The 16,586-nt window shown below is 45.3% G+C and overlaps 1 protein-coding gene across 3 annotated transcripts in view; it reads left to right on the plus strand.

Moving 5' to 3' along the window:
- Positions 1-16,586, plus strand: part of Dnaaf11 (dynein axonemal assembly factor 11) — an 83,182-nt gene that overhangs the window by 45,762 nt on the left and 20,834 nt on the right. For 2 of the 3 annotated variants that reach the window (XM_077801087.1, XM_077801088.1), the window contains one exon: positions 474-569. In XM_077801087.1, the coding sequence (XP_077657213.1) occupies positions 474-569 (96 nt within the window). Of the gene's footprint in view, positions 1-473; positions 584-4,886; positions 4,898-16,586 lie in introns of all 3 variants that reach the window. The other variant, XM_026407753.2, reaches the window with a different exon arrangement.

Consider the following 16,586-nt stretch of genomic DNA (forward strand, 5'->3'; position numbering starts at 1 on the left):
AAATATTAGTGGGAAAAAAAAAAACAATTATGCCATGGGATTGGTATAAAGTGCAAATGAGTGCTGACCATTGCATAGCCTGAGACAGAGCAGTGTAACTCTGTCTCGAGCTGGGCTTTTTAAAAGCTGATAGCATGCCACATGTGTGGTGGTCCATGCATAAAGTTTAATAAATATCTAGTTAGTCAGTGATTTCATTCATGGAACCATAATGTATATCTATAAACTACTCCTTAGTATAAATGGACCCATGAGTGTCTCACTGTTTGTGATTGGTGACCGTCCTTTAGATTATTCCTTAAAATAAGTAAAACATTCATAGAGATTAAGCCCAGCTCAGGTATTACTTTTTCCTAATAAGTTTGGGCACACTTCCTAATTGAGCAGTGCATCTTGAACTTGTAATGAAAATATCTCTCAAAGTAACTCTCAGTAACATGCCCTTGGTCCTGATCTCTCCTGCTTGTTTTCAGCCATTTCAGCTTGTCCTTCCTGCAGAAGTCAAACCTGACAGCAGCTCTGCGAAAAGGTCGCAGACAACAGGACATTTGGTGATCTGCATGCCCAAGGTAGGGAACCGCATGTGTGTCGATCTCAAGTCTATGACGTGGGGTCCTGATGGAACTTGACCTGTCAGGCCTCATGACAGCTTCTGCTGGAGGTGCTTTCATTCAAAGAACCAGGAAATCTACTGGGACCAGCTCAGCAGGAGGACCGAGGTCTGCGAGGAGGAGGAGCTGGGGCTGGTGTGACAGAGCCAGGGTGGTGCATTCTTCCTCACTTCCCATGCAGTTCTCTGCCACTTTCTTTGATCTCTGAAGACCAGTGTCTAGGTGGCAGTGGGGAGGATATGTCACAGGGTTCTGAATGTGCGACTGAGCATTCTATTACATGGTGATTGGTATTTTCTATCCAAATTAGCTTGAGAGGAGAGATAGTAGACCTGGATCTCTAAAAAGATTGTGTTTGATTTCCAAATAGGTGGCTTACTAGTTTTGGGACTTTGGGCAAGTTATAGACATTTCTAGGTCTCTATATTCTTATTTCACTTTTAAGAGAGAAAATGCATGTAACATTCATAGCACAGTTAGCAATCAGTGAATACTGCTCATGTTATTTTAGTATAGTTTTTACGTTACGCACCAGATATTGCTTTATCTCAAACTCTTATTTCAGTAGGGGGTGGAGGTGGTTATTGTTGGTGTTACATATGTATTTTTTATATGGCAATGGGATCAATTTGATCTAGTTCCATTTAGCAAGCATTGTTGAGGGCCTAAGTTGTGTCCGTTGCTATCTTAAAGAACAATAAGAAACTCTGGGTTTTTAATGATTTATTAGGGGAATACGATTGAAAGAAAATAATTTGCTATAATCTGAGAAAAAGCAATAATGGAGTCATGTACTAGAAATAGTGGAGCAACTGACTCTAATTTGGTGAAGAAGAAATATGGCACCATGAATTTCAAGGGCAAGTTGCGGGTGATGCGTGGAGGAGGGGGAGGCCATGTGGCAAGGAGGCAGGAAGCCGGTGCACAGTGTGTGACTGCGAAGTGGCTCTGCATGGCTGTGGCAGGACATGTGAGAGGGGTGAGGAAGAGAAAACTGGAGGCCGGCAGCAGGAAATGAACAGGTGACCTTGGAAGAAACACCGCTCCAGGTGCATCTTGGTATTGGGGACATATTGGAGAAACCAGAGAGGCACTGCTGGGAAAATCAAGGTGAAAAATGACAAAGGTGTAGACCTTACTTTCATTCTTTAACATTCAGTGAGTGCAGAGTAGCAGCCAGATACTGCCCCAGAGATGAGTGGCAAGGTCTCCACTCTCTAGCATTGAACAGAACACACGCAATTAAGCAAGCAGGTTGATTTCAGGTGGAGATGAGCACTGCGATGCAGACACAGCTGGCGATGGGCAGAGGGGAGCAACGGAGAGCACAGACAGGCCCCTGGAGATCTCATGGAGGTCAGCAAAGGTCAGGAAAGATCCCTGTGGAAAGAGCACTTAAGCTGAGACGTGGTCCAGGAGTGGAGATGATGCGCTGAGCAGAAAGAGCAGCAAGCGCAAGGGACCTGGGTGGTATTTTAGTCCGCTCTGTCTTGCTGTGACTCAGTACATGATGAGAACTTAGAGGACGAAAAGTTTATGTTGGCTCATGGCTTCAGAGGTTCAGTCCAGCTGTGGGCCCAGGTGAGGCAGAGCATCGTGGCTGAAGGGTGTGGCAGTGGGAAGCAGAGAGAGAGCTCCCCCTGAGGGGGAATGTGAACCCCCAGGCATGTCCCCCTGGCCTGCCTCCTCCAGACACACCCTCCCTGCCTAGAGTTAGACCCAGTCAATCTCCACCTGTGGATCAATCCCCAGATGAGACTGCAGCTCTCCAAGTCTAATCATTTCACCTCTTAGGATCTCTCGTTGTTTCACACATGAGCTGATAAGGGACACCTCATATCTGGTCCAGGAACAGGGTGGGGGAGGGCAGGATATTTGGAACATAATGAGTGAGGAGGAAAGTGGATGAGGAAGGTGCCAGAAACACAGGCAGGAGCAAGCCAGCTCTGGACCCAGACAGAGAACATGAGCAATATTCCAAGCCAGGAAACACCATTGGTAGGCTTTAAGCAGCAGAATAAAGATCTGATTTCTGTTTTAAAAAGTCAGTTCTGCCTTCTTTGTGAATTAAGACTCAAAGGGCAGAAAGACTAGAAACAGCACAAACAGCGAGACAGCTCTGCAGAGGTTGGTTGTGTTGGGGACGACGGCTGGGTGGGAGAGCAGTGATCAGTCACTGAATTCAGTCTGCACTTTCACAGGGGTGTAGACGAGAGTTGGGGAGGTCACGGACACTCTCCCTAATGGGTGTATGCTGGAGCCGTTTCCTCAGATGGGAAAGACTGAGGGAGGATTTGGAGAAGCAAATCACGGGTGGATGGGGCCATTTTAAATTGACATCCAGCTAACATGGCAGGCCTTGAGCTCAGTGGGGAGAATCGACCAGAGATGTGAAAATGGAGATTGTGGGTATGTAGATGATGGTTATGAACATGGGCCTGAAAAAGAGGCCGTCAGGAGAATATGAAGGCCCCATGTGGGAGCAGGGAGACATGCCTTCATTTTGTGGTCAGTAGGGAAGGAGCCAGCACATGAAATCATGAATGAGTCATCAATGAATCAGGAAGACAGAGTGTTGGTGTCAGGGAAGCCCCAAAGAAGAAATTGTCCCTTTTTTTTTTTTTTTGCTGGGGGGGAGATACTAGAGATTGAACCCAGGTGAGCTTAACCCCTGAGCTATTCCCTACCCCTCTTTATTTTTTACTTGAAACAGGGTATTGTTAAGTTGCTAAAGGCCTCGCTAAATAGCTGAGGTTGGCCTTGAAATTTCTATCCTCCTGCCTCAGCCTCCCGAGTTGCTGGGATTACAGGTCTGCACCACTGTGCCTGGCCTGAGAAAAAAAATGGTTTTGCAAAGAAGGAGCTACTAAGCTCAAGTCCAGGAGCTCATCTCATGGCAAAACCTCTAAGATGGCTGTTGGGGAGAAGGAAAGTCAGCTTTACTGAGATGCTACACCTGGGAAGGAGGCAGCCTTTTGTGGAAGTATCACCTTCCATGCCTTTGAGGAGGTAGGAACATTCATATGAGGATCGGTGAGGGGCTACCTGCAGGAACCATGTTCTAAGAGCCTGAGTCAGGCGGCCTGGTGTCTTGAGAGGTAATGTCTCCTGGTGACAGCCTGCTCTTCTCCATGTGGCAGGACGCTTAGGGACACAGGGTGAAGGCTGTGTCCTGGGAATAGAAGTAAAGCAAGGTGGGTGACACAGCAACAGGCTCTCACAAATGGGGCAGTCTGAGAACCCACAGAGGTGATGGCCTCTACAGTCCTGACGAAAGCCCCCTCAGTGAGGCGGAGACCTTGGAAAGCTGTCAGGAAGGGCGGCCATGAACTAGTGGGTGGGGTGGAGAAGACAGGAATTCAGACAAATCAATCGCAGAGACTGGAGGGGCTGGAGAATCAAGGGAAGCTTCTGAGGCTATAAACGGTGTAGCTAGAAGAAACATTAAAGAAGCAGAATAAAAGACTCTTTGCACGTCGAGTGGAAAATTGAAGATGAGGAGATAGGCTATACCTCCCTGGTGGGTTAAAATCATAGTGTTTACAACTTCTAAAGACTGGTAGGGTTGCTTCTGATGAATTTTAGATTCTCAGACTCCTTAAGTTTGATCTCAGAGTTGACTATCTGAGACGGAATTTGTTTGAAAGTCTGAAAGACTTATTATAGATGAAAATCCTGAAAGAATTTCAGGAAATTAAGCTTTCAAAATTAATTTTTCCATACAAAGTATCTGGGTTTCTCATCATGGGCTCTGTGAATGAGTTAGGATATTTTCTGCTGTAAGCTGCAGAAGCCCAAATAAAACTGGCTTTAACCATAAAGAACTCTTACAAGAAGATAGGAGAAGATGGGGAAGCCCTCGGCAGGCAGGGTCGGCGTCCTTCTAAAATGCCACCTGTCCTCAGATCGGCTGCCTCCCCAGAGACAAGCCCTATCGGTAACTCCGGCAACCGCCTCCTTGTTCTCAACTTGTCTGAGACAGAAAGAGAGAGTCAAAGAAAGAGACTCAGGGAGAGAATTCTCTAGCCACCACGGGTCAGAAGTTCCTCTGGATAGAGGAGGCCAGATAGCTGAACAGCCATGCAGTCTTGATTGGCTGCATCCTGAGGGATTGAGTCCATCTCTGGCCAAAGGGACAGTACCATCCAGTGGTTTCTATCAGTCAGGCCTCATCGCATGGCTAGGGCAAGGTCACCTTCATCTAGGTCACTCAGATTTCAAAGGGGGAAGACTGAGAAACCAGTCCAAAGCGGGTTCTGCTGTCAAGAAGAAAAGAACAGGGAGGCGTGTCTGCTGCAGAAAAGACGAACTTGACTGAGCGCCGAGGCTTCTGCAGTGATTCCCTGATCCTTCATTTTTCTGTAGCCAGTTTTCTAGAAGAGCAATTATAGGTAATCAATTATGAATCTTTATTTGGAAGCAAAATATAGCAAATAAAATTTGTTGTCAAGCAATAAAAGTAACGAAAAAACTATAAGAATCACATTGTCCTGTGGGGTCAGGACGAATTAGGGATGCTTCTCCACTACTAGAGTATCCCACAGGGAAGCCTAAGAGATGACGTAATCCCTTCAGCACTGTGACAGGGACTTTCTATGATGTGCTGATCAGCAGCCTTCTGTTTTCTGCTTGGAAACTGCAATTCTAACTAAAAAGGCAGAGTCCTTGGCAACCCTGGATTCTCCTAAAGGGAAGCCAAGAGGTATGAATTGTGTACCTTTTGCAGGGTGCCTCACAACTGATGAGAGAAATTCTGCCATTACAGTTGAGTCTTTTACATAAATACACCATTTTGTTTACATTTCCCTTTTTGTTTTTATAGATGTCTAAACCTTTCATGTTAAATGAAAACTATAACGAATGGCTTATTAAGTAAAAAGCATTTTAGAAGTACTTGGTTGAAGATGATTTATATAGGACTAAAAACATTTTATTGTTTTCTCAACAATAAACTACGAATCATGTTTTTCCTTTGAGGTATGCATTTGTGAAGATTTTAGACCACTATGTTAAAGTAACATATGTTATTGTTCCTTCAAAAAGGTAGTCAATAAAAACTAGACTTTAGACAATAATTTCTTGCTCCAAATTAGATGTTTTTAATTTATGAGTAGTTACCTGTAAGTATATAAAGCTTAGAAAACAAAAGTTATTTTTAAATCACTGAAAGTTATAAACAGATACACACACCCCAGATGAGTTCTTGCCAATTGTCACCTTGAGGTAAGCCTGGAAGACATCATGGTAAGTGAAATAAGCCCAACCCAGAGAGGAAAATACTGCTTAATAGGATTTATATGTGGAATCTAAACAAAATAGTGTTTCCCGGAAGTGTGGGTGGAGAGAAAGTAAGGAAACAGAGGTCAAGAATACAGATCTAATGTATAATGTGAGGACTGCGTCGATAAATTTGTATTCTATTTAGAATTCACACTAAATTAGTTGATTTTAGCTGTCTTGCCACAGAACAAAACAAGTACAACTATGGGAGATGATGGACATGGTGATCACATCAATAGAATAACCTTTTCACTTTCTATATGTATCCCATAACATCATGTCGTATGCCTTAAATGTGCACAAGAAAATTTATTAAAAAGAAGCTGGTAGAATTAGGATGAATTTGGCTTCAAATAACAGAAAACTCTGACTCAAAGAGGTTTAAATAACAAACAAAATTATTTCAGCTCACCTAAAAAAAGAGATGCAGGTTGGCACTCAGGTATCATTTTAGTTCATTCATACAATATTGTCAACATGGTAAGTGAAACTTAGTACTTTCAGAAATATCCAAGATAGGTCTTAGTAGTTTATAATATTTGCATATTCTAAAGCAAATAAAAGTATATCAGAATTGGTACTTGGTAATTTCCTCTTTGTGATGGTTTTTGCAAATAAGCCTGTGACTGGCTGACCTGTTTGTGCCTATATGCATCACAACATAACATATTTATTTGTAGAAATCCAATGATGAACTTTGTGTCCATTTTCCAAGGACACATTGATTCCTCAAAATGCTGCAATTGATATTTCTTATTTAGATACTTCATTCAGCATTTTTTAATGATGTCAAATTGCTGTTTTTCTTTCTCCTGACCATAAACGAGTCTGGGTCCGTGCAGAGTGGGTGCTGAGCAGTAGAGCAGGTTTCACCAGGCTCAGTCCGTTACTGGTCACCTAGGTCAAGGCTGAGTTTCCTATTGCTGGCATCCGTGGGTGCTGGCAGCTGCAGTCCCCTCTCAGGAGGCTTCCCCTGGCTCTGCAGTCCTAGGCGGTTCCCGGCACAGTCGGCAGCAGTCTTTGGTACCTTCTGGACTTAGTAACGTACAGACATCACCGTCCCAAGCACGCACCAGCTCCCTGACACCACTTGCCATGGTTAGAGCTTAGCTGTGGGCACCTCCTCTGTCTGCCCTCTACCACTGAATGGACCGCTGCCTGGGGCAGGAGTGAGTAGCGGATGGAGTGGCCCTGTGGCCTTCTTATAAAGGTGGCGCCAGGCCTGGAGGGGAACTGCCCAGGTTACAGAGGAATGGGAAGCATGCCGCCCAGGTTCTCTTCTCAGCCTTGTCCTCTGGCTGGTGGAACTGCGAGCTCTGGCACTTTTTATATTTGTCAGTCTTTGCTTTGAGGATTGGCATATGAAGAACGTCAATGACCATCGTCCATGGCCTCTTATTACATTAGATAAGGCCACCTGGTGAAGAAACACAGATCAGTGGGTACCATCTACCTGCCAAGAATCCCTCCTCATCTCTGAATGAGTCAGTAATTCCTTTTTCAACACATCTTCATACGAGCCAGACGGTCCCTTTTCCCATTTCATTCAGAGTTCAAGGCCAGCCCCCTCATAGGCTGCCCCTGTCATCTTTCTTCCACTGGCTTTCTCAACATTGCAGCCTCATTGGCTTCCTTGGTATTTCACTAACATGATGAGCACCTGTCTACCCCAGGGCCTTTGCACAGGGCCCCTCTGCTGGAATGTCCTCCCCAGGTATTCCATGTTTGCTCTCTCACCTCCTTCAGGTTTCTGCTAAGTGTCACTCCAGCGAGGCCTTTCCTGAGCCCTGTGTTCAGAAGCACCCTGCCCATTGCCACACACCTCCTTCCCTCTTCTGCTGCAGCTTTCCTCAAGGCTTTAGACCACCTGGAAGTTCAAATACACAGTTGTTCATTTCTTTGTCTGTTTTCTCCAACAAGACTTTAAGCTCCAGGGGAGCCGGGACTTTCCTCAGTTCTGACACTCCTTGTCACTGGCACCTAGAACAGACCTGGCAGAGCAGATGCTCAACAAGTATATGAACAAATGGATGATCAACTGCATTTTGATATTTAAAAATTGAATCTGCCCTAATTCCCAAGTATTTCCAGCCCTTTACTGATGATTTCCCATGTGTATTGTTCCAGATTTACTTTATCAAATCCTGTCTCTGAAAAAGGCCCTGGCGATTCATGTTGCCATGGGTGTAGAGACAGTGGAAAGAAATCCAGTGGACTTGGATCCAAAGACTTGAGTTAAATCTCAGTATTTTTATTCAGCAGCTGTGCAACTTGGAAAATTATTAATCTCTCTGTTCCTTTGGTTCCTCACCCATTAAATGGTACTTCTAATAATTCAGGCTTCAAAAGACTATTTTGAGGATTATGTAAATTACTGTAAGTAAAGCACCTAGGACAGTGCTCAGAGATAATGCACATTGCATTAGTGGTGATGTTTAAACAAAGCATTGTTCATTACTGTCAATTAATACTGTAGAATAATATTTATTCGTATTTGTTAAAAATGTTTTATAATTATTTATTAGTTCATTTTCTATTGCTGTAACAAAACCCCTGATGCTAGGTAAATTATAAAGAAAACAGGTTTATTTGGCTCAGGGTTCCAAGGTCTGGAAAGTACAAACAATATGGCGCCAGCACCTGGCAAACACCTTGGCTATGTCACAATTTGACAGATGGCATCATATGGTGGGACTAGGAGGTCATGGGGTGGGGTCATGTGGCAAGAGAGGAAGCAAGGAATTAGGGAGGGCCAGGTCAGCTCTTCTGTAACAGCCTGCTCTTGGGTCCTGGGAACACATTCACTGCAGGAGACCCACACTTGCTTCCCACCAGACACCACCTCATCAAGGCGCCACGGCCTTTCAGGATCTTTACATTGGAGCCCACACTTGTGGGTTTTGGCTGGGACAAACCACATCCAAGCCCATCCATAGTGGTCACTGAGACTTCACTGAATTTGTGGATCATAGTGGGAATGACTGGTGCAGTCCCATTATCAAAACTGGACCCCAGTATTGCACTCTCCATTAGCGCTTCTCCATTATGACGCTTCTCAGTTGTTTGTTTTAGCTCTTTTCTTTCTATAGCTGCTGCACCTTTTCTAGAGTTCGTCCATAGATTCCATGCCTATGTTTTTAGCTCCTATTTTGAGTGGGATTATTTCCCTTCCTATTTTCTGAGAATTTATGTTTGCCCTTCAGCCTATTTTTCAGACGTGTAGTCGGACTGAGTTATATGCACACAAACAATCTGATCATCAGCTTGGAATATTTGGCATATGATCTCACCACAGTCCAACTTAACAAGATTTAACTGAAATTTTGCATTCACTGAGGGGTCTGCTCGCTTGCATCGAGTCATTAAATTAAACTCCCATCTGATTCTCAATTGACAAGTTACAGGAACACTCTAAGAATATGCTTCATGATTTCCTTTGGGTGTTCCTTCAGAATAATTAACTGAGATTAAGGAAGTGGCTGTCTGAACTGAACAGCAAAATGTATTTGCAGCTTCAGCTGCTGAGCATCTTGCTTGATGCTGTTTATGCCAAGCACAGAAGGTGAAGGTCACATATTAAGGTCAGTGAAACAAACAGACCACACTGCAGAGAACAGCCTGGGACTCCTTCTCCCTGTCACTTGGACACGGTTCACGGAGTACTCTCTCTCTCCTTAGATAACCCAGCTGGCTGCCACATGCGTCTGTAGTGCTGGTCACTTCACAGGCTCCCCTGTCCCCTTCATGCTCTGGTCTTTTATTTCCCATGTTCATCTCATTCCTAAAACTCCCCCCATGGAAAAAAGTGGAAGTGCCCAAAGATGATGCCCGTGGACTCCCAGCATCATGGCTGCCACCTGCCCGTCTCTCCGCTCACCCATCTCTTCTCCCTGAGCCCGTGAGCCCACTCTCTGTGATCTGTCCACGCCCCAGATGGCTGTGGATCCTACTGCAGCTTGCCTTTAAGGGGGACTTTTTTCTATTTGGGAATTCTCTCCTCTCTACTGCTTCACTGCATTTTTCCTCTCTGGATCTTATATTAGAAAACATGCTGAAATATGGCCCCTCTAAAAACCCAAACAGAACAACATAAAAACATCCCCTTCTATTTATTGCCCTAATCTAATTTTTTTTGCAACACTCTTAAAGCAGACATTTTTATCTGCTGTTTCAGTTCTTCTCTAAAATCTGTAAAACTCCCTAACTCTTCTCCTCCCTTGAAACATCTGAGGCCCCAGTCCTGTTCCCATGATCAAATGCTATGCCATCCCTCATGCTCTTCCTTGAAAAGTGAAATAGTCTTGTAAAAAAAAAAAAGTAAAATAGAGTTGAAAGTAAAATAGTCTTGTCCCCCTCCCTGAAGAATTTTGCCACATATTCAGAGATAAAATACATCCACAGTCACTACCCTTGGCCTTTTATACTGTTTTACACCATTACTCCATCCCTCGGTTTAGAGAAAGTTCATGTTTTTGTTCATTTGTTCCAGTTGTGCATGGTCTGGATTTGTTTTGACATAATCACACACGCGTGGCATGTCATTTGCGTTTCGGTCCCCAGTACGTCCCCTTCTCTTTCTCCTCTCTTCCCTGTTCCCTTTCTTTGCTCCACTGCTCTTCCTTCTGTCACTTCTGGTTTGTCAACGTGATTGTTCTGTAGATACTCACAAAGGTGAGATCCACTAGGTGACTCCTGTCTGGACGCAGCGGAACTTGATCAATGTCATTTCACTTTTCCCCACTTTTCTCCCTCCCCTCCCCGCCGTGATTCCCTCCCTCTACTGAGCTGATCTCCTTTCTATTTTCATGAGATCTCCCCACATTTTTCAAGTCCTTTCTTTTTCTCAAGTTTCCACATATGAAAGAAAACATTCAATCCTTGACTTTCTGACTTTTTTCACTTAGTTGACATACAGTTCCATCCATTTACCAGAAATGCTGTGATTTAATTTTTCTTTGTAGATCAGTGAAACTCCATTGTGTATACACATACCCCACTTTCTTTATCCATTCATCGGTTGACAGATGACTGTTCCCAGAAAGAGGCTCCAGCCACCAAGGCAAAGTATTGTAATTGGAATTTTGCTAGAGGACATTGAAAGGTCAAAATGTTTCATAAGAAATTAGAAACTATAAAAGTAATACAGTATATTTAAAAAGCAACTAAATGAAAAAATAGGAGAAATTTCATTTTAATGAGTGAATTCAATAGAAGATTTGACAATCCTGAGAAAAGCACCAATAAATCAGAAAACAGAATATACTATAAAGTGAAGAGAAATAAAATTTTAGCAGAAACACTAAAAACATGTGGAATACAGTGAGAAGGTCTAACACATGTTTAATATAATTAGTTCCATATGAAGAAGAAAGGGAAAAGGAGGCAGAAATAAGGTTGAAACCCATAATGGCTACCTAGATTATTTAGACTTGCCTCTGTTTCTACTGCTTCCACTCACATCTTTGTGTGTGCCTAGTTTATCTTTGTGTGCTGGATGCTCATTTGAAATAAATTAATTAGTACTCTTTGACTTACTGTGTAGCTCATCTTGATAAACCCACTGGAAGTTAGCTAGGATTTGTGCATATGTACCCACTGCACAAACTGAGATAGTGTGCTATGCTTTTGAGAGTTGAAAAGTAAAATAGTCTTGTCCCCCTCCCTGAAGAACTTTACCACATATTCAGAGATAAAATACATGCACAGTTACTACCCTTTAGCAAATATGTTTAATGCTCTCTGCTAAGCAGTTTATACAACTTAATCCTTGCAATAAACTGTACAACCTAGGGATGTTTATTATATTTATTTTTTGATAAAAATAAATGAAGGCTTATTGAGCTTATATCAGTATGATTCTCCCCAGGATCACGAGTTAATAAATATGTAATATTGCCAGGTGCAGTGGCGCCTGTCTATAACCCCCGTTACTCAAGGGGCTGAGGCACCAGCATCCCAACATCGATGCTATTCTCAGCAACTGAACAAGACCCTGACTCAGAAAAAAACAATAGGAAAAAGAACATGGTAAAGTGCCCTAGGGTTCAATCCCCAGTATCAAAAACAAACAAAAGAAGGTAGTATTATATCATTAAAAATGTAATGTGGGGGGGTGTCACAAGGTTTCTTCTGTCGAAAGTCTAATAAATGTAGTATTAGAGAGATTACTTAATCTCTCAGCCTTTTTCTCATACCAGTTAAGACTGACAACATAGCTAGCATTTATTTAAAATTTACTATGTGCCACACACGACTGAATGCTTTGAACTTCTGTGGAGTAGGTGTTGCTAATATTCCCATTTGCAGAATACATTAAAGCATTATGCTGCTTTATAGCATAAGGCATGTATCCAAATGAACATAATGCCACATAATATTATCACCACCAGGTGACTTTTGCACCATTAATGGTTTGGATGTGAGGTGTCCGCCAAAAGCTCACATGTGAGACAATTCAAGAAGGTTCAGAGGAGAAATGATTGGGTTGCAAGAGTCTTAACCCAATCAGTTATGTAATCCCCTGGTGGGATGAACTGAGTGGTAACTAAGTGTAGAGTGTGGCTGGAGGAGGGGGGGCACTGGGGTGTGTCTATAGAGGGGAGACTCCCTGCTTCCTGACCATCCTTGAGCTGCTTCCCTCTGCCACACTCTCCTGCCGTGATGCTCAGCCTCACCTCGAGCTCCGAGGAATGGAGTCTGCTGTCTATGGGTTGAGACCTCTGAAACAATTGTCCCGATTAAGTCCTTTAATCACAGCAGCAAAAAAGCTAACTAAAACAGTAGTTCAATATCATACAGAGCTCTCTGCCTTCAGAGCTTGGTTTTTAAATTTCTACTTTAAAACAAGGGAGTGTTTGGGAGCCTTCATGAGTGTCACTGTTCTTCCTTCATCTTTGAGATTCTCTCCCCCATTTACAAAATTGTCCAGGGCCAAGATGTAATGAAACTTGCCCTTTTTTCCATGATCCCTTAGGATACCTGCCCAGTTACCTGTCGTTGCCAGTGGAGGAGACTGTATCGAGTTTCCTGGAAGTCCTTTTTCAAAACCCTGGGCCTCCTGTGGGTTGGTAGGTTGATGCTCCTCTTCTCTGGGTTTCCTGGAATTTAAATGAACATGTCAACTGGACTAAAACTGTATTAGATACAGTGAAGGCCAGGCCTCAGCTGCCAGGTGAATCCGATCCCACCAGGAACGCCTTCCCTGCACAGATGGCCTGGATTCTCAGAGGGGTCAGTCTGGGAGCGCTAGGAACTCACAGGCCTCACATGGCCAGGTGAGGCTCCCAGGGACGAGGGAGAAGGGGGTCCTCTGGCTACAGACAGGGCAGGACGTGGTGAGCTCCGGGGAATGGCCGCATCTTAAAGTGGATTCATGAGCTTCCTCTGTTTAACTCCCTTCTGCACCCTCTGGGTCTGTCTGTGGTCTAAGAAGGAATGGTAGAGGAGGCGATCCCAGCCCAGATCCCGGCTGAGAAGGCCCCACGCGCTGTCTCCGTCGCTGGTCTCTTCGCCTGTGCAGAACTGCGAAGCTGCCTCCTAGAGCAGGCTTGGTCCCTTCTTCCCACCTTCCTGTCGGGGTTAGTGACAGGCCATTCTTCTAAACGCAGGAAAGGAGGAGGAAAAGGCCGACTCAGGCCTCTGAGAATGCCCAGCCCTCCTCTGTCACGTCTGGACCCTGTGCCCAGAGAGCTGCGCCTCGCCCCCCTTACTCTGGGTGCTGACAAGACGGCAGGAGAGGGCCCTGGCTGGTTTTCTATCCCAGGGTCCCTGATCCTCGGCCGTCCTGCTGAGCAGTGAGGCTGGAGTATGCCTGGATGGCAGCCGGATGGCTCCTCACGTTGCTACCTAGTGGGAGTGCTCCGCTGTTGTAGGAGAAGCTCAGGCCATGGTCACTTAGCTGCAGAGGGGGGGGACACTGCTCCTGTGGCACAAAACCATCCCCAACACGTTGGGATCTTCTCCGGGGTGGTGCGGGAGCTAGCTACACCCTGTTTCCTACCGCTGCAAGCGATGTTTTCTCACCCTCAGGCCCAGCTGCACAGGCACCAGGAGGGGCAGCTGAGTGTGGCTCTGACTTTGGTCACTCTTTCCCTGGTGGATGAGCTCACAAAGATGATTCCACAGCTCCTCCTGCTCCTCTCTCACCCTCCTCCTGCTTTCTCTCGCTAAAGTCTCCCAGCTTCTCCTCAAGATTGGGCTGACTGACAGTGTCTCTCCAATGTGCCCTTTCAACTGCCTCAGCTGGCCCTGACCCTGCCCCTCTGTGAGCTATTGAGATCCACACTCCCAGTCCTCGGTGGCATCTGTCTCTAAGCTTTAGGACACATCACATTGCTATGGCTTGAGTGTGTTTCCCCAAAGTCGGTGTAGTTGGAACCTCAGCTCCTCCATGTGGCACTGTGGGAGGTGGGGCTTGTGGGAGGTGCCCTCATGAATGGATTACTGAATGGACTGTTCTCACAGGAATGGGTCAGCCACTGTGGCTCCTTCCTCTCGGGGGCCCTCTCTGCCCTGAACTTCCAAAATTAGGAGACAGTATGGGGCCATCTTCAGATACAGGTTCCTGTTCTTGGTCTTCCCAGTCTCCAGAACCATCAGCCCAAATAAACCTCTTCACTTCATACATCACCCAGTCTCAAGTATTCTGCGATAGCAACAGAAATGCAACTAAGACAAGATGTTAGTTGAAGGTCAAGTACCCAGTCCTGGACTGTCCACATGCACCTGCTGCCTGTAAGGCAGGGCCTGCTGCTCACCAGCTCTATCCCAGGATTTCTCTGCCTCAGAGGAAAGTGCCATTTCTCTTTGACTTATTTTTTCTAAGATGCAAAGTGGAGAGTCACTATTACTGACTTCTAGGGAAGATGCGACTGATCCCTGTTGCCAAGAAAAATACCTTTGTAGCCACTTGACCTTTTTCTTAGGTGCAATTTTAACAGTATTTTTAGAGAACTCTAAGTGACATTTTATTTCTCCTTTGTCCACTTTGTTTCTCTTATAAGATCATCTCCAAGGGAAATTTAAGAAATCTCCCATGTAGACAGAAAACACAACAACAACAAGAGCAGAGGAGTCCCTATAAGCACAACCAATAGAGCAGGTTTTTAAATCTTATTTTTTATCGGTTCCTCTTGGTTATAAAATAGAATCCCATTTTGACATGATTATAACAGCTTCTAGAGCAGGTTTTATTGTCTGCCTTTGCACGTAGTCTTGGAGGAGAGGGGACGCGCCCATGAACGGAGCCTGGGGAGAGAGGAGACGTGTGGAAGGAAGGACGCAGTCCCACCTTCCCCGAGTGGCAGCCTTTCCCAGGGGGAGCAGACAGGTGATAGGACCAGGGACAGGGCCTGGCTGGCCCACATTTCTCAGAACAGTGGGAAACAAGCGCTCTGCGGCCAGGTCTGGGGAAGCCGAGGACCCCAGAGATGGAGCCTGAAGACCCCCTTGACTCCCTCTCGCACTCCCCACAGAGAACCCGCAGCAAACCCTCTTGCTTCTGTCTCAGAGTAGATCCTAAACCTGGCCGGCTCTGGCCACCGCCCTTGTGGTGCCACCATCTGCCTGCCCTGTGACTTCGGCTTCTTCCTCCTGAGGGTGCCCCTTTCCTCCCCTGCCTGCTGCAGTGTATTCCCAACACCCAGCTGGGGACCTCTGGGCAGAAGTAAGACCATGTCCTTGTCTCCCTCTGCCCGGGTGCTCTGAGAGCTTCCTGTTACCTCCAGGGACAAGCCAGTCCCCAGCAGTGTCCCAGGGACCTGGCACCTGGCAGCATCACTGGCTCCTGCAGTCCCTTTGCCCCTCCTCCTGGTCTGCGTCCTTGATGGCTGCTGGTCTTCAGGGGCCTCTCCACTCTCGCTGCAGGAAGCTTGTCCCTCGCCTCCTCCAAGCCTTCGCTGCGTCTCACCTTCTCAGTAGGGTTTCCTAAGGCCTGCTTAGTGCTGTCACCCGCCCCTCTGCCCACAGCCCCCTTCCTTCATAGCCCTGGAGTGCTGTGTGCTGAACACCTGTTTTCTGTCCACCCACTGCTCTACCTGCTTCCTCCCCGAATGTAAGCTCCTGAGGACAAAGGGTCAGCACCAAATGCTCAGGAAATCGCCTGGCCCTTGGCAGAGGCCTTCATGAACGCTCGGGAGCAAACGCAGGATGGGAATAAGGGTGGGATTCGTAAAGCAGTGGAGGCTGGTTCCCAACGAGGCGCCCTAGCAAGGTGGTAAAAGGATATTTCCTTTTTAAACATCATTTTTATTCTTGATGTTTGTCTAGCTTAGTACAAGTTCATTTTCAGCTTTGGGCAGGTGGGTGTGGAAGGCTAGATCACACTTCACAAGTATAAGAGAATTGTGAAGGAGCCCAGTGAGAGTTAAATTTGTTCTACTTTTTTTCCCTACTTTTCCCCCCCAAATCACAGAAATATCTAATGTAACTATCAATAGTGATTTTTCATATGAATATCCAGTAGTAATACCCTTTAAAATTTTCCTCAGAAAACTTGGTAAGCAGAGCTCTTATTCTTCATATTTTTCTGATAAGTTTTATCAAAATTTAAATTTTCTTTGCTGAAATTATTCATTTATTTGAGATAGAATATACTTCAAAAATATTTGACTAACACAGGTATCTTTAACAGTTCAAAGATTTTAAAATAGGGCTGGGGTTGGGCTCAGTGGTGGAGCGCTCACCTAGCACGTGTGA

This window comes from Urocitellus parryii, chromosome 7 (genome assembly GCF_045843805.1).
Source record: "Urocitellus parryii isolate mUroPar1 chromosome 7, mUroPar1.hap1, whole genome shotgun sequence".
NCBI classification, from domain to species: domain Eukaryota; kingdom Metazoa; phylum Chordata; class Mammalia; order Rodentia; family Sciuridae; genus Urocitellus; species Urocitellus parryii.